Below are 22,217 nucleotides of genomic sequence, written 5' to 3'. Positions count from 1 at the left end.
TCCTCTTACTACAAGTGAAGAGCCAACCATGGAGATATCGTGCATGTGTGTGTGTTTTTGTTTTTGTTTTTGTTTTCAACGTCAAATAGGTCATTACGTCATGCATTGCGTTAATTTGTGGCAGTAATTTCTGATCTCTATTATTTTTTCTTGTAGAAATTCTATGTTATCATTAGATTGATCAGGCCAGCTAGCATGATTGACATTTAGGGCCTATTTAGGATTGTGTTTGGAGTTTTAAAAAGTACTTAAAGAGCCTTAAAAGTCATTTAACGAAAAAAAAAAATTGATTGTTTGGGTGCTACATATTATAATTCTTTTTAATCTCAAATAAACTAAAAAGTAAGTTTGAGGAAACATATCATTTTAGTATCTTTCTTCAAATGCACTTTTTCAGATAATTTAGAATATAATTTAAATTTTTAAAAAACTGTCAATAGGTGAAAATATTTATATAATTTTCAACTGCTTATTTGCGATATGGTGATAATCTTTAAAAACTCGAATTATCGTCGTTTCACTATAAGAAAACTGTTTATTTGCGACCAATTATTTGTTACTTAAGTCATAAGCTATAAGTCCTAAAGTTATAAACTATATTTTCCATCATAATTCCAAACATGCACTTACACTACAAAAATAATGCTTATTTGTAGTCAGTTATTTCTTATGTTCATGTTAAAATGAGCATATTTTTATTGTAAATAATTAATCACAAATGCTTATTTTTCTTGTAATTGATCATCATCTTTTTCATTAGCTAATTTTACAATCTTTTACAAATATTATGATTCTTCATAATTTTTTTATAAAGTAAATTTGGCAAAACATTTACAATATGATTTCCAGGATGTTCAAACGTCGATGCACGAGATTTATATATATACATATATATATATATATATTTAAAAAGAATATATTGTCAATACTATCTTGATCTTATGATTTTAATTTGTTTGAAGTTTACAGTTTGAATATACAATTAGTTGTATGGCATGTGTTGTCACGAGCTCACAAATTAATTCTCTATATATATATATATATATATATATAATATCTCACCACGTCGAACATGAGTACTACCTCTATCTCATTTATATATTATTAATTAATTATAAACGAGAAACATGATGATCATCCGGTTGCTTTTGATTATTGGACCATCCTAATTAACTTTTTGACTTAAAAATAAAAAAGCACTAAAAAACTTATACAAAAAAAAGTTCCTAAAGTTAACAAATTAATAAACGTGATGATCATGCCTACAAAACAGAGGTGCGTTATTAACAGATTAATTTTTGATATGTTAATATAGTCTTATTTAATAAATAATAATATATTATCAGAGTGGTTGTGTGATGTTTTATAATATATTCATTTACAGCAAAGTTGTTGCATGTGTCGTTGTCTTTGTGCTCCTTGATTTGCTGGGTCGTGATCTCCTCATTTTCTACTGATCTTTCATTTGTCCTCTATCTCCAGGTATGTTTTGTTATTATCCATATAAATAAATGTTCCTCTATTTATTTTGTATTATTTTATGAATTCATTTGTCTATGTTATTTTACAAATCAATAAGATTGTTATTTAATATTTGGTTTGATATGAATGTTAATCATATGCTATTATTTATATATAATATTTCTTTATGCTTTAGAGATACATAATTGCAAGCTTGTTTTTTTTTTTTTTCTTTCCTTGGATATTCGTTTCTCTGTTTTGTATGTCTGCGTGTTTGACAAGTTGTTATTTATGTCTTCTTAGTCTGTCAAATTCCTACAAAATTTGTGATTCGTTCTAAGAATGCTAACTGGTAAGCCGATCTTATTACATAGAACATTAAAATTTCATAAATTGTATCTTCACTAATTTGTATCTAAAATTCTTTAAAAATAAATTTTGAAGAATCTGGAAATGGTGTTGGAAAAAAAAATTGGTACGCTGCTCAATCAGAGGAGAAGAAAGAAGAACTACGTCAAAAAAAGCGGCAGAGGTATGCGGAACTGAAACAATGCAGAAGTAAGAAAAAACAAACAGAAACAAGATTTCAACGTAATGTATCTTATAATTCAAACGATTATGAAATTATTTGTACAAGAGAAATCGGATCTTCGTCAAATATTAACACTTCTGGTAACATTATACATAGGACCGCATCTACTCTATCTAGAATAGAAACTTGCAACTCTGGCAGTGTTCAGAAAACTTCATCAGTTGGTACGTCTTTCAGACGAATATTACAAACTGACATTTTGGAGGCAAACCACTTACCCTTTGTGCTTTCGTGCCAATATTGTGGAGCAAGAAAATTTTACCATGAACCAAACGGCTTTTGTTGCGCTGATGGGACAATAGCGTTGAGCCGTAATCAATTTTCAGATGAGTTTTATCAATTATTCACTTCTAATTCAGTCGAGTCTAAAAAGTTTTGTACATATGCACGCACGTACAATAATAAATTCGCTTTCACATCATTTGGAGTTATATTTGATAAAGAATTATGCAGACGAAACAGAGGAATCTACACGTTTAGAGTTCAGGGACAGATGTATCATTATATTGAGGATTTAGTTCCTGAAGATGGGCATCCTTCATATTTACAACTATATTTCTTCGATACGGAGCACGAGTTAGAAAATCGTATTCATGACGCAGAAAAATTAGATCCTTCTATCATTGCTCGATTAATGGATATACTTGAGGTTAATCCATATTGTCGCTTCTTTAGAACCCTCAGCAACATTTCAAGTCTTGAAAATCATACAATTCGTATAAGATCAGATATTGATTTAGACCAACGTGTTTACAATGCTCCGTCGGTATCGCAAGTAGCAGCTATATGGACAGAAACTGACAACTGTACAGAACAAAAAGGTCGAGACATTATTGTTTTTAACAAAGCAGGAGGCAGTCATATTGTTCAGTATTATTTTGGATGTTATGATCCATTACAATACCCATTATTGTTTCCTTTCGGTGACTCGGGTTGGCACCAGGGAATCAAAAAAGTAGAAAGAGGAACGATATCGTTAAATGCCCAGGCATTAGAATCACACTTTATTGAACATTCAAATAGCGCGGAAGAATTTCTTCGAAAAGAAGGCCAAGGTAATAAAAAATTTATGTAAATTTAATTATGTATTTTAGTTTCATCTAAATTTTCTAAACTATATTTTATCATATTTTCAGTTTTGAAGAATAAGAAGAAAGTACCAACGGTTTCATGTCGTAAATATTATTGTTTCAAATTACAAATAAGAGATATGTACATGTCGATTTTGTTACTATCTGGTCGTTTGCTGCAACAATTTGTTGTCGATATGTACATTAAAATTGAAACGTCAAGACTAGATTATTTTCGCTCGAAACAACATGAGATTAGATCATATGTGTATCAAGGTATTGTAGATAGTCTTTCAGTTGGAGAAACTTGCGCATCCAATATTGGAAAACGGATTATTCTACCTTCATCTTTTATTGGAGGTCCAAGAGATATGCGGAAGAGATATATGGAAGCAATGGCATTAGTTCAACGTTTTGGCAAACCTGATATATTTCTAACCATGACATGTAATCCAAATTGGGAAGAAATCTTAGAACAACTAAATCCACATGAAAAAGTTCAGAACCACCCTGATTTAATTGCAAGAATCTTTAGAGCAAAATTAGAAGAATTGAAGATTGATATGTTTAAGCGAGAAATTTTTGGTAAGGTTGCAGCATATGTTTATACCATCGAATATCAAAAAAGAGGTCTACCACATGCTCATTTCTTAATTATACTTCAGAAAGACTGGAGAATTTATGCACCTGAAACTTTTGACGAAATTGTTTCAGCAGAAATACCTAACAAAACGAGAAATTTACATTTATATAAAGTTGTCCTTAGACACATGATGCGTGGTCCTTGCGGAATATTAAATCCAGCCAATATATGTATGGACAAAGACGGCATCTGTAAGAATCGATACCCCAAAGAATTTACAACTAATACAACTGTTGAAACTGATTGTTTCCCTTCATACAAACGTTCTAACAATGGAGTCATTGCTAGAATTAGAGGAAAAGATTTAGACAATCGGTGGGTTGTTCCATACAATCCGTATCTTGTTTCCAAATATAATTGTCATATTAACGTTGAGATTTGTTGTACAGTTAAAGCTGTTAAATATCTATACAAGTATATTTATAAAGGACATGATCGTGTTGCTTTCAATATCATTAGCAAAGAAAATAACCAACAAATTGACGAAATCGAACAATTTCAATCGGGAAGATGGATTACTCCACCTGAAGCAATGTGGAGAATATACGGTTTCACGCTTAACGAAATGTATCCATCAGTTTATAGTTTGCACCTACACCTAGAAGATCAACATTTGGTGTCTTTTCGTGCACACGAAGATCTAAACAATGTGTTAAACTCGTATACATCCAAAAAATCGATGTTGACAGAATTCTTTTATAGAAACCAAATTGACGAGAATGCACGAAAATTGTTGTATAGAGAATTTCCTGAAAAATTTGTTTGGGATTCACAATGTAGAATTTGGACTCCGAGGAAAAAAAAACTGTTATAGGCCGAATTGTTACAGCCAATCCATTTGAAGGTGAAAGATATTATCTACGGATGTTATTGAATCATATCAGAGGAGCAACGTCATTTGAGAAATTAAGAACAGTTAATGGTGTTGTACTACCAATGTATCGTGAAGCAGCTACTTCTCATGGTTTGTTAAACAAAGATAGTAGCTTAGAAGATTGTTTAGAAGAAGCTTGTCTATATCAGATACCAAGTAGTTTAAGACACCTTTTCTCAACAATTTTGGTGTATTGCAATCCTACGAACCCAAAAGAACTTTGGGAGCGATTTGAAAAAGAAATGTCTACAGATTTTCTTATAAGAAACGTGTCATCAACAGTTGTTAGGAAGATGGTTCTACAAGATATTGCTTCCACACTAGAATCTATGGGAAAAGATATAAATATGTATCGTTTTGTTCCTGCCGATATATTTTACAGTCAAGATGAATTTACAAATAGAGAAATTGACAACGAACGAGTAGTCACAATTCCAACTGAAGATTTACTTGCATCACAAGTCCTAAATTCTGAACAAAAAAATGCGTATGATTTGATATTGCATACATTAGTATCAAATAAAGCTGATGCTTTTTTCGTTGATGGCCCTGCTGGTACTGGTAAAACTTTTCTATACAGAGCACTTCTAGCAGAAATTAGATCGAAAAATATGATAGCACTTGCAACTGTGTCATCCGGTGTTGCTGCCTCCATCTTACCTGGAGGACGAACAGCACATTCAAGATTTAAGATTCTATTAAATGCACATAAAAGCAGCACATGTAATGTGAGTAAACAGGGAAATCTTGCTAAATTATTACGACTTGCAAAATTAATTATATGGGATGAAGCACCCATGTCTACAAAACATTCAATAGAAGCATTAGATAAAATGTTGCAAGATATTAATGATACAGATCTCCCTTTTGGTGGGAAAGTTATTGTTTTTGGTGGAGACTTTCGACAAGTATTACCTGTGATTCGTAATAGCAGAAAAGAACAACAGATTGATTCAAGCTTAGCTTCTTCTTATTTATGGTCTATTTTAAAAAAAATAAAATTAACAAAAAATATGAGAGCCAGATTAGATCCAGATTTCTCGCATTATTTAATTGAAGTTGGCAATGGTAACGCACCCATAACTATTGAGGAAAATATCGAAATTCCCAAAGAAATGACCATTCCCTATACCAATGATCTTGACTCTCTAAATTCTTTATTAGATGCTGTTTTTGGAAATATTTCTAACTATCCAGACAATTTAATAGAAATGTCAAATCGAGCTGTATTAACTCCAAAAAATCGGTCAGTTGATGAAATAAATACTATTCTCATTAACAAATTCCCTGGCGACGTTGTACGATATTATAGCTTTGATGAAATAATTGATGTATCTGAACAAGGTATTATGGAAGATTTTTTAAATACATTGACACCGAACGGATTGCCACCACATGAATTGTTACTTAAAAGAAATTGTCCTATTATGTTAGTTAAAAATATTAATCCTTCAGAAGGTCTTTGCAATGGAACACGATTAACTTGTTGCAATTTTAGTTGTAATCTGATCGATGCACGAATTTCATCTGGTCACCACAGTGGTAAAAGAGTTTTTATACCTAGAATTGCATTTTTACCAGAAACAACTGAAAATAACGGCTTCCCATTTAAGAGGACACAATTTCCTGTTAGGTTAAGTTTTGCAATGACAGTAAATAAATCACAGGAACAAACGTTAAATTCTGTCGGAATATACTTACCAGAACCTGTCTTTTCTCATGGACGTTATATGTTGCACTTTCAAGAGCTAAGACTGCTGATTCGGTCAAAATGCACATAAGACCAATGACAAGTGCTGTTTATGAAACAAATTATACAAAAAACATTGTATATAGAAATTTTTTAAGATTAACAAATTCATTATAATATCATGCAAGTGTTCTAATTATTTTGATGTCTTTTGTAATATCATGTGAGTGTTCCAATTCTTTTATGTTATTATTATTCATATACTGTTTTTTTTTCATTTTATAATTCTATAAATTTTTTTGTTATATATTCACATTTGTTTGTCATCTAATTTTTAATTACAGTGAACATGCGGACCGTATATACATCTGTTAGGGACATTACTCCAGCCACAAGATATTGGAAAATCAAAATGATCGTTACAGAAAAGTCACCAAAACGTACGGCGCAAAATTCAGCAACAAAATACCAAAATTTGGTACTTTTAGATTCTGAGGTATTAAAATATTACTCTTCATTACTTATCATTATTTTGTGTATGGTTCAAAATTAAACAATTAAATTTATTCATTGTCTTCTTACAGGGAAATCGCGTGCAGGCAGTGATCTTTGGGAAAGACATCGATCTACGTAATGATACACTGTATATCTACCAATCATACTATATCGCAAATGCTTTGGTAAGAACAATGGATCCAAGGCATCAAAGAGGACCATATCAATTTCAATGGACAATAAACTCCAAGACCATTGTTGAAGAGATCGAAGAAGACGAGCCAGCACTTAGACCACCAGAATATAACCTTGTTCCTTTGAATGAACTTGGCGTACACATAGACACAGATGCTGAAATAGGTAACTACTATATAAATGTCGATATTTTTATATAGTTCCCTTTAAATGCAAAGTAACAATTTCTTTTTTCCTAAACTAGATATTTTGGCACTTGCAATTCATATGAACCCGCCAAATGAAGTGAATACGAACCATGGAAAATCGTTGATCCAAGAGATATACTTGATTGATCCAGGGTATGAACGTATATTGTCTCACATTGGTAAAATTTTTAGATTAATATATTATAATTGTTTTATTATGATGAATTTAACACCATTTATCATTTTTAATAGTCTAAAACTCCTGCGTTTAACAATGTGGAATCGCTTTGTTCATGACGAATGCCACGAAATTTCTGACCTTATTCTGGCAAAGCCAATTATTTTAGGAACACGGATCAAAGTTTCTTCTTATAATGGTACTTCCTGTTAATATTAACATTGTTGTTAATTGTACATCTTATACTTGTATATTTATTCATTCATGTTTATAATATAGGCCTATCGCTGTCATCAAGACCGACGAGTGTCTTTATTGTTGAACCCCTTCTTTCATCTTCTGTTGCATTACGTACATGGTAAATAACTTATTTAAATACACTGTAAATTTAATGTGATTTTTTTCATTGTAAATCTTTCTTTGTTTCTATTGATGTTTAACTTTATTTACTAATTCAAATTTTCAGGGCAGCACAAAATGATAAATTGCTGGAAGAAATCATTGGAAATAGTTTTGGATCAGCTTCAAGTAGTTCTACCGATCCAATCATAAAAGTATCTGAAATCGCAGAAAAACTGATATCTGCTCCAGCAATGGCGGTATATTTTTCTCTTTTTTTTTTTAAAGCCAAATTTCTTATTTTAAAGAATACAATTCATTTTTTCACTCTTTGGAATTGTTTAATTTTATTCTAAGTTTTTGGGACATGGAGATTGGAGGTTGGTTGGAATGAAATGGAGATGGAGGATGGCAATTTGTGAATTGTGTGCTGTGGATTCAGAACTGTGCATATGCTTCAATTTGAAATGTTGATTGTTTGTTAGATTTAATTTATGTAATAAGGGTGAATTTCGAATCCTTCTATACGGTATTGTTTAGATGTTGATTAGTGCACATAGTTATTTTGTCTTAATGCAGAGGTCCACATATTTGGTTAGAGGCAAATTTAGAATGGTTGATTTTCACCAGTCATTCCACTACGTATCATGTGAGAATTGTAACAAGGCAACTGGCTATGACCTCGGTGAAAACTTCATATGTTATAGTTGCAAGAATGCAGCAATTGCACGGGCAAGGTAAACATTTTCCTCATATTTTGAAATTAAAAATTTTTACATGGTAGTTAGAACATTTTATTTGCTGATATCAACGAATGATAATTTATTTATTGCTGTCAGGTGTCGAGTTTATTTAGATGTGTATGATGATACCACATCGACACCCGTTGTTATTTTTGGATCTTTGGCAGAGGAAATTTTGGGATGCACAGCTGTTGATCTTATAGACCGTACAGACGAGATAAAATCTATACATTTAAATACGTTTAAAAATTTTGATACATTATCTTTTTATATGTTTTTTCATTGTTACAGGAACATCTGCCTTATATTGAAAACATTGCAAACAATATTGAAAATAATGAGTGGATCATAGTCTTGGGTGCGCAGATGAATGAATCTGGGAGGTTACGCCAAAACAAACTTACTGTATTATCTGTTAATAACGTCCCAGGAACAGCAGAATGAGTTTCCAGACTTCTCTTCTGAAACTTTTGACTATTGTAATATATAAGTACAGGGTACTCATGTATAGTTGTAGTTATGTTTATTAGAGTGCTGTATTATAGCAATGAATATTTTGCAAACAATATATATATAATGTTTATTATGAAGAGGAAGAAAATTGTTAAAATATAGATAAAATTCTGTCTATTTATAGTTAAATTGAAAATTTTTTAAATTGTTACACTTAAGAAAAATATCGACTGGGCACACGTGCATCGCACGTGCTGCTTTACTAGTATATATATATATATATATAAATATTATATATATAATATATTGTTTTATATAGTAATTGTATGAATTAATTATATAATTTTCATCTTAAGAATCACTATTGACCATATATATAATAAAATTATTTATAAAATCTTAAGTATATCACTTAATTTCAATTTTGATAATTTAAATAATTTTTGTATTAATTTTTCTATAAAGAAAAAAAAAAAAAAAGAAAAACGAAGAAAAAAATGGTTCATGGACTGAATAGACCGACCAGACCTATAGCTAAGGGTTTGGTACGACAAAAATGATAGTATGAAATTTTTAATCCGTGACCCTTTCAAACTAGATCGGACTGATGACACCAATAAGTAATATGCCTTTTACATTATTAAATTCCGGAACTGTATAACACCTCCCCATCATACTAATTAGGTAAAGATCTTTTCACCAATAAGACATTACCTCTAGATATTATTCTCACCTACGAGTTTGAATCTTGAACCTAAAGAGGGCATACCACTGTAGGCTAGTTGGGCTGTGAATACTTTCTTATTATTTATTATTTTATTATTAGTTTTTACTTATTTTTTTATTATTTTGTATTATTATTCAATACTTTTTATTACTATTCTAGTATTAGTATAGAATATCTAGATCATCTCACTACTCAAATACAACCTAACCCTATCACCATGCATATGAGCTAACTCTTAAGAGTTTTAATTACTTTGTTCTTTAAAAAAAATGCATTTATTCTACTTTTTAAAAAGATTAAGCCCATAAATAGTTCAAGGAAGGTGGTTCACCTATAATCGTTTCTTATAATAAAAATTATATTATAATAATATCTTAATTTTTAACATTTTTTCTTTTATTTTTTAAAATTTTATAAAATATATTAACTCAAATTATTTAATTATTATTTATAAATTTTTTATATCAACTCATTTTAATATTCAAATAAGATGTAGGCAATCCCTTCTTGAAAAAAGCCAAAAGAACAAAGACAAGGCTGTTGATCCATTGTCATTTTCCTTCTTTTAATATTGCAGGCATTATAACGAGACTTTAGTTGGGACGCTCATTGGTCTTTTCTTACTAGTCTATTTTAGTTTAATGAGAATTTGCTCGTAACTTTAGGAGTTACAAATTAACTTTAGCTTCCCAGTTCCTTACCATAATACCAATTCCAACGCATCCTTGGTTCTTACCTATGGCAATGTCCCATTCCATCTTAAGTACACTGAGGGAGGAGTTCCCACTTTTGAACAACATTACTAGCAGGGACATGATTGCTATACCTTTTATCGTTACTCTCCTTCAACTGTTGTAACGCTTGGATCGATTGATGAAACACTAATTGAGCAAATACCAACGTATGTTTTCTGGTTCTACAAGTTAAAAGAGAGGTGTTATAATCAATAAGATATTTTTATGAAAATAAATTTATAAACTAATATAATTTTGTATGATATGTTTGATTTAAATTATAATAAAAATCGTTTTACAATCTGGCGTACCATATCAAATTATATTAAATCATTATTATTTAGGCACATACTTTAGCTCTTTAGCTCATTGAGCGAAACTTGGAAAACTTCGATTGATCTTTTGTGCTAGCTTAGAATGTTTTTTTTTCAAATGCTAGTTTAGATTTTGCTCTCTAAATTTGACCGTTCGTGTATTTTAGATTTTTTAAAATGTTTAAATATGTTACTAATAGTGTATTTGTGTGTATATATATATCTTTAAAAAATATTTAAAAAAATACAATTACACTAAAGACACATCCAGTAGTACACACTAGGCGGCATAATATGGTAACATAATCTTTATTTTTAGGAAAATGCTTGGATGTCTCCCCAATATGCCTGGATGTCTCCCCAATCTTTAATTTTTTTTATGTAATAGTTAAGGAAGTAATTACTAGTGAATTTGTATATATATTTTTGTAATAATTAAGGATGTTTAAGAAATTTTGAAAGCAAAAGAAAAAAAAAATCTATTGCTAAGGCTACGATGTAGCCTCTCCATAACAATCTAGAATTTTATTTCATTGTGATCATAATTTTATCATTCTTTTTGAGTATATATCATTGAGTTTAATGCTTTCAATTATTTGGTTAATAGTTAGATGATTTGTTGTGCATGTTAATTCGAAAGATGATACATGTAGTTTAACTTTGTATAATGTATGCCATGAATCGAACGAAAATAGGAATGTGCCAACATGATTTGTGCGGCTTTTATGTGAAATATTATTAATTTTAATGTGCTCAAATACTTTTCACTTTGCATAGACATATTGCAGGTTATTGTAGGTTGAGTATTCGAGAGAAGGTCTTAGATAAGTTAGGATATTTTGCCGTCAAATATGATGATAATTAATTGATTGTATGGTTAAGATTTGGGATTTGATTGGTTAGGTAAGTCGGATGCTTTAGTGTTTTCTTCTTAAGTAAAATCTTCTTCTTTTCAAGTATTTGGTTAATTTTTTAGTTGTTGATTTAATTTAATTTATTGCTGTTTTTCTAATTCAAAATCTACCACTTTTCTTGATTTTCAAATAATTTAGAATTAGAACAATTTTAATAGTTAATAGGCAAATAGTCCTCATGAGTTCGATATCTTTCTTATCATTATATTATTTGGTATAATTTACACTTGCAAAATTTCACAACAAGTTTTTGTTGCAATTGCACTGGTGTACATATATGGGGTGCACCGTACCTAGTGGCGAAACCAGAAACTTTGTCGAGGGGCCCAGTTTTTCTACTGTGTGATATATTTATGTAAGGCAAAATCTAGTTACAAGCACACTTGTGCACTAATATGTGTATTAATTTATTGTGATTGGTCAAAAAGTAAATTTTATTAAAAAAAGTGCTAATTTAAACTTTAAGGATGAAAGAATCAGTATTGGTACGTAGATTAGTACACGACTTTATTTGTATGTAGCAAAACTCTTTATGTAAAGAATAATACTGAATACAGTTTTAAGATGTGCAAACTTTGTGCACTTCCTTTGGAAAAGTGTTGTCCACTATTAAAAAATAATTTTTTCATATGGGTCCTAGATTTACCATTTTGTTTTTTCAAAATGAGTGCATGATACTTATACATCTTATGACAGCAAACATCATGATTTCTCTTATGCAAAATAAAAAGAAATTGAAAAATCATAAAAATATAACTGTATATAAAATTAAATCACGATAATTTGTTACATACACGTAGAAATAAAATTCTAAAAAGACAACTTATGGGAGGTTTGAGGAGTAAAATGAGATGAGAATTTTGTAAATAGTATTAAGATAGTTTGTGAATAGTAGTGATATAGTTTTTTTGTAAATAGTAGTAAGATAGTTTGTGAATAGTAATGAGATAGTCTTTTTTTTTTTTTTTTTTAAATTTAATAGAAGTAATGAGAAGTTTAAGTTGAGTATTTTTTTGGATTTTGAAAAATAAGAAAAAAAAGTTAAATAAAAAGTATCATAAAGTTAAAATATTGTAAGAATATAGTTTTATAATATTATTTTTGTTTTGAAATTTGAAAAAATTTGAATTGTTTTTTATTTTTTATTTGAAAGTTCGTGAAAGTTGTAATGATTAGTTTGAAGATTTTTTATTTAAATTATGTTTAAAAATAAAATAAGATGAGATGAAATGAGATCGTAAAAGAATTTTATATTTCATCTAAGGTCCAAAACCTGCCCTTAATATATATTCCAAATTTCTGACAAGATTGTTATATGAAATATTATTAATCTATTATTATTTTTGTAATGAAATATTTAAATTTTATTTTCTTCTTTAAATTTATCAAGTGATCTTTTAGAATATCATAGTTTACTCTAATATGTAACATACTTTATCATATTTTATATAACATCTAGATATTTTTATGTCACATTAAACATATATTGTTATAATTGAAAGTCTAAATAATTTTTTTTACTCAATGAGATCTAGATGATAAAATCTCTCAACTAATTTTTATATAGATCATCAATATTAAATGATGCTTTTTATATTTTTACTTTAAATTTTATATTAAGAAGTTTAACATTTTATTACAAACATATATTGCTACGCGGGTTGGGTGCACCCAACGTAAAAAGTTTTTTATATATGCTACGGTTGGGTTCACCCAGCGGTAAAAAGTTTTTTTATTTTTTAACAAATATATTAAAACATTTTAAATATTTTAAAAAACTATTAAAAAAACCATAAATTTATTAAAAAATAATTTAAAAAATCCAACCAATAGATTTTGTCGATAGATTTTTTAGCTGGAAATTGTTTTCCCTTCACGTATGAAATCAAAATTTGTTCTTTCGGAAAAGTCAAGAGCTTATCCACGAATCCAATCGTATGTGGTTCGATTGTCACCGCTGGTCCGCCTCTATATAACATTACTGTTTGTGAATTCGTGGAATAGTATGAATATTTTAGGAATGTTTGTTCGTATATATATCAGGAATGAAAAGAGACTCCAGTTGCAGCTGAATCTGCCTCTCCTGAAACTCGGTCCTTTACCGCATCGATCTGAATCAAACATGGCCACTGTGTCTTGGACATGGAGCATACTCGCACTGTTTGTGCTCGCACATCTCCTGCGACAATGGGCATTGAAAAGCTGGAACAAGAATAGGAAATTACCACCGGGGCCGAGAGGGTTCCCCATCTTTGGGAGCCTTCATAGTTTGGGAGAATTCCCTCATCGAGATCTACAGCGACTAGCCCAGAAATATGGCCCCATCATGCACTTACGCTTAGGTTTCGTGCCTGCTATTGTTGTCTCCTCGCCTCAAGCTGCCAAGCTGTTCCTTAAAGCAAACGACCTTGTATTTGCTAGTAGACCACCTATGGAGTCTGCAAAGTACATCGCTTACGAGCAAAAAAGCATGATCTCTGCTCCGTACGGCTCGTATTGGCGCAACATACGCAAGATGTGCACACTCGAATTGCTTAGTAACGTTAAAATCGATTCTTTCAAATCCATGAGAAATGAAGAGATTGGCCTACTGGTGAAGTTTATTCAAGAGGCCGCTAGTAATTGTGTTGCTGTAGATGTGAGTGCCAAGGTTACATCTCTGACTGCGGATATGTCGTGCCGTATGGTGTTTGGGAAGAAGTACGAGGACAAAGATCTTGATGAGAAGGGATTCAAGGCTGTAATGCACGAGGCAATGTATCTAGGAGCAGTTCCTAACCTTGGCGATTACATTCCTTGTATTCGTCCCTTTGACCTTCAGAGTTTGACAGGACGCATGAAGGCTGTTAGTAAGATCTTTGATAATTTTTTAGAGAAGATCATTGATGAGCATATCCAGTCCAAGGATGAAAGTAAGACCAACGACGACTTTGTTGATGTCATGCTTAGGCTCATGGGATCAAAAGAATCTGAGTACTCTATTGAAAGGTCCAACATCATGTTAAAAAGCCACCCTACGTGTGTGAGAAACATGCACCGTTTCTCTTTTGGCTTATTAGGCACCGTTCGGTGCTTTTGTATTGTTAGGCACCTCCCCAACCATCATGTAGCAAATTGCTGCAACGTAGTGATCTACTCTCCTATAAATAGGAGAGCTTAAGTGTGCAGAAAAACTCATCCTCACTGCGATGAGAGATCAAGGGCAGTGGGAGAAGAGAAAAAAAGAGGGACGTGAGGGAGAGATGAGAATTTGTAGATTTATCTGTAAATCTTGTACAAATTCTATAAAAGAGGCTCCAGTGGACGTAGGCAATTTGCTGAACCACTTTAAAACTATTTTGTGTGATTTTCGGACAGGTTAGAGGCACAACAAATGGTATCAGAGCTCTGGTTCGATCTGTCCAAAAATTCAAGTTGCTCAAAATCAATTTTTGACACCTCCAGGGTGTTCCTCGCGTCGAGACGAATCCGTTGCCGCAAACGGCATTGAAAACGGAGGTCGGACGAGCCCACACGCGCCCTTAGAAGGTCAACGCGTGCATTTGCTGTCATCCACGCGCCCCCACGCACGTCGGTGGAGGAAGACGACTAAGCCACACGCGCCCACGCGCCCTCACGCACGCCAGAGGTTGAAGACGCGTGACGGACATGCGCCTCACGCGCCCTACAGAGGTTCGGCGCGTGAATGCCACGCGCCTCACGCGCTCCCCACGCTCACACAGGTACTAAGCGCGTGTTGTCCACGCGCCAATGCGCCCCCAGACGCCCTACCCCCGGCGCGTGCATCCCACGCGTCAGACAGATCTGAACCGTCCGTTTTTTCAGATCTTTTTTGGGCTAGATCTAAGCCATTCAGAGTCTGATTTCAATGATCAAATAGTGCTTTCCAACTATTTGGATCATTCTGAACTCATCCGTACAGTTAAAATGTTGAGATTCTCCATCGGTACTGTCGATCTGAACTGTCGATGTGTTGCAGATCATGTTGGGCTAGATCTACGCCAGTTGGAGTTCCGTTGTGATGATCAAATAGTGCTGACAAACTATTTGGATCATTCCGGACTCATCCGTACGGTGGAAATGTTGAGATTCGCCATCGGTACATTTGATCTAAACCGTCCACATGTTGTAGATCATTTTGGGCTAGATCCACGCCAGTTGGAGTTCCATTGCGATGATCAAATAGTGCTGACAAACTATTTGGATCATTCCAGACTCATCGGTACGGTGGGAATGTTGAGATTCACCATCAGTATTTTCGATCTGAACTATTCATAGTTGCATATCAGTTGTGGGCTTGATCATAGCCAGTCAGAGTCATGATGGACTCATTTGTTTTGGGCTTGATCATAGCCGGTTGGAGTCATGATGGACTCATGTGTTTAGGGCTTGATCGCAGCCAGTTGGAGTCGTGCCAGACTCTTTGGTTTTGGGGCTTGATGTCAACCAGCTGGAGTCCAATGTTGCCGGACTCAATTCGTTTGGGCTTGATTTAAGCCAGTTGGGATCGTGAAATTTGATGAAACAAATTTCAGATCATTGGACGATGCTGATTAACTTGTTATATCAGCAGGTTTTGACAGTTATACAATTCATGGAGCATATTGTTATTAAGAGGAGAACCGCATCGGATCTCATTGTGGCTTTTTTTGAAAAGCCAGTTGCAAATAACAAAGTGCAGATGAAGTTTTGGTATGGTAGTGTGAATACGTACAGTCTAAGGAGGTTCTGTCTAGGAGATTGGAAATTTTAAGTGTGTCCATTGTGACCCTCCAATCTTTCCTGGGAACTGACTTAGTGAGGTACTATTCATTTCTGCGATAAATTCATTAAAGCAATGTCATGAAGAAACAATTCAATTTCAGAAAAGGCAGAAGGTACTATTGTTGCCCAATAGCATTTGGCGTTGTGGTCAAAAGGTTGGGAGGTCATGAGAATGGCTATGAGTAATTCTGCAAAGAAGTCGAAGTTGAAGTTTCTTAATGTAAGAGATCTTATCCTAGGTGAGGAGGTGTGCAGAAGAAATTCTGGCAAGATCTCGAGTTTGTGGCAAGACAGACCACAAGATACTACTAAAATCAGGAGAAAGTTGTGAATAATGCTATGAATATGGTGACTGAAGAAATACATGGGGTTGTATTTCTTGCAGTGCACAATGCTGTTAAAGACAGCTTGAAGACAGCAGTCATTCAGTAGTGTTTTCTCAAAAAGGCATGGAAGGTCACGAATGATTCATTGGTCTTGGCTCGTGGTAATGGTCGTGTGAATTAGATGAGAAAGTAAAAGGAACTCAGTTTTACTTTTCTAAAGAAATCTCCCTAGACCACGACATGAAGTACAGGTGTGAAAGATGGGAACAAAATGTCAGATGTTCCGGGGATATCTATACCTAAAGTTAATGATCACATGGCTGCCAAGACGATCAGACTTCCATGGTGGTTACTACCTTGAAATATATCCTGCTGAATGAAGGTAGTGAACTACGGTATGAAGAAAAATCTTGCAAGAAGGAAGATTATACAAGTCGGAGACTGCACACAAGATGGGCACATGCGACTGAATGTAGCAGCAGGATGAAGGTTTAGTCACCCAGATCGGAGAAGGAGACCTCAGCAACAGGTTCTCTGATATGTGTCAAGGTCCGTGCGAGACCATTAATTCCTAGTGCGGTAGGAGATGTGTTGCCCTATATGTATGTGTTGATTAAGGGCACTGTACTTGATGAACTAAAGTTATGCATCACTTTAGTTAGTCTTCTGACTTGAAGACATGAGCTGTAAAATTGTATAGATGATAAGGGATCATGTTGGAGATAGAGGCTAGCATGTTGAAAATTAGTCTCCAAGTTGGAGATTGGTGTGATTGTAGGATTATGGAGCCTGGTTTGAAAGCTGTAAAGGCACCAGGTAGATTGTTCGCTCGGTTATGGCTCGAGTGAAGCTCGGTTTGCTCAAGGTGTACATGAGTGCGGACTCATGGACTCGAGTGAAAGAAGAATCCTAGAGAGTTGAGATTGTGCAGTGAAGCACTTGTAAATCTCCTCTGAAGAAAATCTCTTGCAAGCTCAGTAGATGTAGACGATGCTAATGCATTTGAAGATGCATTTGGAGAAGCATTTTGACATCCATTTGAAGACGTATCTATAGATGCATTGGAGCGTATTCGATAGCAGAAATCTCTCATGTCAAAGAAAGAGATGCATTCATTTGAAAAAATGAATCAATTTGCAAGCAGGGTGGAAGGGGTGATTGTTAAAAAGCCACCCTACGTGTGTGAGAAACATGCACCGTTTCTCTTTTGGCTTATTAGGCACCGTTCGGTGCTTTTGTATTGTTAGGCACCTCCCCAAGCATCATGCAGCAAATTGCTGCAACGTAGTGATCTGCTCTCCTATAAATAGGAGAGCTTAAGTGTGCAGAAAAACTCATCCTCATTGCAGTAAGAGATCAAGGGCAGTGGGAGAAGAGAAAGAAAGAGGGACGTGAGGGAGAGATGAGAATTTGTAGATTTATCTGTAAATCTTGTACAAATTCTATAAAAGAGGCTCCAGTGGACGTAGGCTTTAAAATTGTTTTGTGTGATTTTCGGACAGGTTAGAGGCACAACACATCAAAGCCATAATTTTGGTAAGTTTTCCTACCCCTGGCATTCAAGTATTGATTTAGCATGGAATCAAAGTACAAGTAAAAGTGAAAAAAGGTTTTATAAAAACTTATAGTTTCTCAGTAGTTGTGTAATGTAATGTAGTCAAATGCTTTCTGTATGCGTAAAGAAAGAATTATACTCTACAATTAGATTATGATATGGCACTAATTTCCTAGATCAAAATTTTGGTGGCAGGACATGCTCGCAGCCTCGATGGACTCTTCGGCAACGGCAATTGAGTGGGCACTCTCCGAATTAATGAAGCATCCACGAGTAATGAAGAAACTTCAGAAGGAGCTGGAAATGTGGTGGGCTTGAAGAGGATGGTAGAGGAAGCAGACTTGGATAGGTTGGAGTACTTGGACATGGTTGTAAAGGAAACCTTAAGGCTACATCCAGTAGCACCACTTCTGCTTCCACATGAGGCCAGGGAAGATTGCACAGTTAATGGTTTCCACATACCCAGAAAGTCTAGAGTCATGATAAACATATGGGCAATTGGGAGAGATCCAAGTGTTTGGAGTGATGCAGAGAAGTTCATCCCGGAGAGGTTTGTTGGGAGTAACATTGATCTCAAGGGACGAGACTTTCGACTAATCCCATTTGGTGCCGGCAGAAGAGGCTGCCCAGGGATGCAAATGGGTCTGATTGTGGTCCGGCTTGTAATAGCACAACTTGTGCATTGCTTTGATTGGGTTCTTGCAAACAACATACAGCCAACTGAGTTGGATATGACTGAGGTGTTTGGTCTTACTGTTCCAAGAGCCGAGCATCTATTTTCCATTCCTCGTTATCGCCTTCACCATTGACAAATTTATATTTTCTCTATTTTTGGTTGCTGTTGTCTGCACTTGGAATGCGTACAACTGAGTTGTATGCGCGGGAATAATTTAGTTTTCTAGAAGAAAATAGTATATGTAACTAAGTTTGCTTGTATTCAAAATGTAATAAATGAAATCTAATTGTCACCATTAGAATTTAGCACATTGATTTACAAACTTTGCTTCATTAATGTAGAGTAAGATATTTATCCTATTATAATAAGTAGTTAATTTAACATTGCTACTTGTCACTCCTACCCTGTTGGGTGAGTGAAGACATTGATGGTTTGGTTGTTCCACATGTCCGATCTGGGCTTTCTCATTGCAATTCTTAATGTGGCTCTCGGGGGCTTGAGCCCAATGCTTGATGACGATCGTTCCATTTTTTCCATAATAATAGCTATCAGACGTTTTCTTTCTTTCGTGGTCGCACAAGCACACTGGACTTTAAATCCTTTTTCCCTTTTTTGCACTCATAATGTATCAAGAGTTGATAACTTCTGCCATGCTCTTATTGCCTTCCTATCATTTTTTTTGCTTTGCCCTTACTTCCTCCCCCTCTTTATACTAGACCTCCATTTGCGGAAAATTTAAATTCTTTTATTATATCATAGTGAATTACAACCCGTTGTGTGTGCTTACTTGGGTTAGAAATGATAATTAATTCCTACTTGGCTTTAGGTTCTCTTGATTTGTTCATTGGGTTAGAAATGATAATTAACAAGAGATATATTCCCAAACTACTCAGCTTATAAATATCTTCTTACAAATAAAAATTTAATTCTCAAGTTAGTATGTTGAGCATATCACATCTAATAAAATATTTACATGACATAATTTGATTTCTAATAAAATAAATCTTCTAGCTGCGTCAAGTAGGATCATATAAAAGTGCTTAATCAAGCTAAATTCTCAATCATTTTACATATACAGTATATGATAAAAATTGCTAAGGTAAAATAAACACCATTACAAAGAATAAAAAGTCTGAATGCAAGCATTTTGGCACACCCCTTGCGCATGAAATGTGAGCTAAGAAAACAAAAACGTTGCATTTTGCATTTTAGTGTGGGACTGATCTCTGAGTTCCATGCCTTATATCTCATTCCTCCCTAAGCCGAACCTCCTATTCTCTTCTTCTTCAATTGACTAAATCACATCTAGTAGCATCTCGTTATCTTCTCTTTTCAATCTCTGAACTGTAAAGACGCTTTCTCCATTCCCTACACAAAGCCATTTTCTTTTCTTCTCCAATCTCAAACACTAGTTAGATCCGTCACACAAAGCCTGATCCCCCATAGCCAAATCCTATAGCAAGCCTCTGTAGACAAATCTATCTTCTACGGTATAAATCATTTATTGCGGTGAAATGTTAGTTTAATTCGGAGGTGGGAGGCTTTGTGTATATACATCAAATGATCATATTACTTGCAATATTAGAGTGTTGGATTTGGCTGCCTTAGAAACAACATCATCTTTGGGGTCTATTTTTCACCGAACTAAAAAAATTACAACAAATGTACTAGCAAGGTCACAATTTGCAGTATTCCTCAGACTTGAGATTGTTTTCGTGGATGACTATCTAGAATTATTTTTTAGTTTTTTATTTTAATATTTTGGACGACTTTCAGGAATTCTTTTTTGGTCTTTTAGTTTTATTTTTTGGATGATTTTCTGAATTATTCAGACATGGTTTTGTTTTCATGGATGAGTTTCTGAAATTATTTTTTGATTTTTAGTTTTATTTTTGGGATGTCTTTTCTGGAATTATACCTCAGAAACGTGAGGTTGTAGTTGTTGTCCACTTGTCCTAGTGGAGAGAGAGAGTAGCCAAATTTATACGAACGTAATATGAGGATAGTAAAACTTTCGGTTTGGAATGGACCGATAGTTTTATTGGTTGGTCTCGAGATGTGACTTTTTCAATTGAATAGAGACCGACCAAATGTGTACATATATATATATATTTAAATATTATGTATATAATATATTATTTTATATAATAATTATATAAGCTAATTATATAAGTTTCATCATACGAATCACCATTAATTATATATATAATGAAATAATTTATAAATGTTAAATATATCACTTCATTTTAATTTTATTAATTTAATTAATCATTTTATTAATTTTTTTGTCAAAAAAAATTATTCATAAACTGATTGGACAGATAACTAATGGCTCAATATGGCAAAAATGATCGTTCGAAATTTTCTATTTATAACCCCTCGAATGGACCGGACCATGACACCCGTACGTAATATGCCTTTTACATTATTAGATGCCAAACCTTTATAAATTATAACACCTACCCATCATACAAATTAGGTAAACATCTTTTCACCAATAAGTCTAGAAATTATCAGCACGTAAGAGTTTGAATCTTGAACCTAAAGAGCGCGTACTGGACCATTACCATGCACCTAGCTAACTCCTAAGAATTTTAATTACTTTTTTATTTTATAAAAAATGCATTTATTCTAATTTTTTTAAAGGATTAAGCCCATAAATATTTCAAGGAGGGTAATTCCCCCATTATCATTTTTTCAAATAAAAATTATATTTTAAAAATATTTTAATTTTTAACTTTTTATTTATTTATTTATTAAAATCTTATAAAAAATATTAGTTTAAATCATTTTATTATTATTTATAAATTTTTCATCTTATCTTATCTCAATTATCAAATCAAACCTAAAAAAAAAAGTCAAAAAGGACAATGCTATGGATCCATTGTCATTTTCCTTCTTTTATTATTGCAAACATTATAATGAGACGTTTTTTTGGGACGCTCATGGTCTCTTCTTACTCGTCTATTTTAGTTTAATGAGAATTTGCTTTATCAAAAAAGTAGTACTGATGAATCCCTACGTTATGTATTCAACTTCATTGATACCAACAAGACGTTGAAAAGTATTCTAGTTTTCTTCTTCTTCTTCTTCTTTTTTTTTTTTTCAAAAAAAAAAAGGAAGATAATTTTATTACTCAATTCCTTTAAAGCAAGGAAAGAATACATGGAGGAAAATTTTCCAAACCAACAATTGCACTAGATGCAAGAACAGTAAAAATCTTGATGTCCCCTATAAGCAATCTTGTGCTGGTGAAACTCTCCTCATCCTTAGAACTAACTTGAAT

At 33.2% G+C, this 22,217-nt stretch overlaps 2 protein-coding genes and 1 pseudogene across 2 annotated transcripts; all 3 read left to right on the top strand.

The window, feature by feature from the left end:
- Positions 1-2,546: 2,546 nt before the first annotated feature.
- On the top strand, positions 2,547-6,421 carry LOC122304568. The gene is made up of 4 exons (XM_043116831.1): positions 2,547-3,108; positions 3,190-4,382; positions 4,547-5,619; positions 6,139-6,421. Exons 1-4 carry the CDS (start codon positions 2,547-2,549, stop codon positions 6,419-6,421), a joined length of 3,111 nt encoding a protein of 1,036 aa, XP_042972765.1.
- A 275-nt stretch (positions 6,422-6,696) lies between these two features.
- On the top strand, positions 6,697-9,020 carry LOC122303552 (replication protein A 70 kDa DNA-binding subunit B-like). Its single transcript, XM_043115377.1, has 8 exons — positions 6,697-6,826; positions 6,915-7,185; positions 7,265-7,361; positions 7,461-7,585; positions 7,666-7,744; positions 7,853-7,985; positions 8,305-8,462; positions 8,565-9,020. The coding sequence occupies exons 1-8, from the start codon at positions 6,743-6,745 to the stop codon at positions 8,818-8,820; spliced, it is 1,203 nt and encodes a 400-aa protein (XP_042971311.1). The 5' UTR covers positions 6,697-6,742; the 3' UTR covers positions 8,821-9,020.
- A 4,598-nt stretch (positions 9,021-13,618) lies between these two features.
- Positions 13,619-19,080, top strand: LOC122303551 (annotated as a pseudogene).
- Positions 19,081-22,217: the final 3,137 nt, after the last annotated feature.

The sequence above is a fragment of the Carya illinoinensis genome, chromosome 3 (assembly GCF_018687715.1).
Source record: "Carya illinoinensis cultivar Pawnee chromosome 3, C.illinoinensisPawnee_v1, whole genome shotgun sequence".
Classification (NCBI taxonomy): Eukaryota; Viridiplantae; Streptophyta; class Magnoliopsida; order Fagales; family Juglandaceae; genus Carya; species Carya illinoinensis.
Note: the sequence above shows the minus strand (reverse complement) of the source record. Positions and strands in the feature narration are given on the sequence as shown.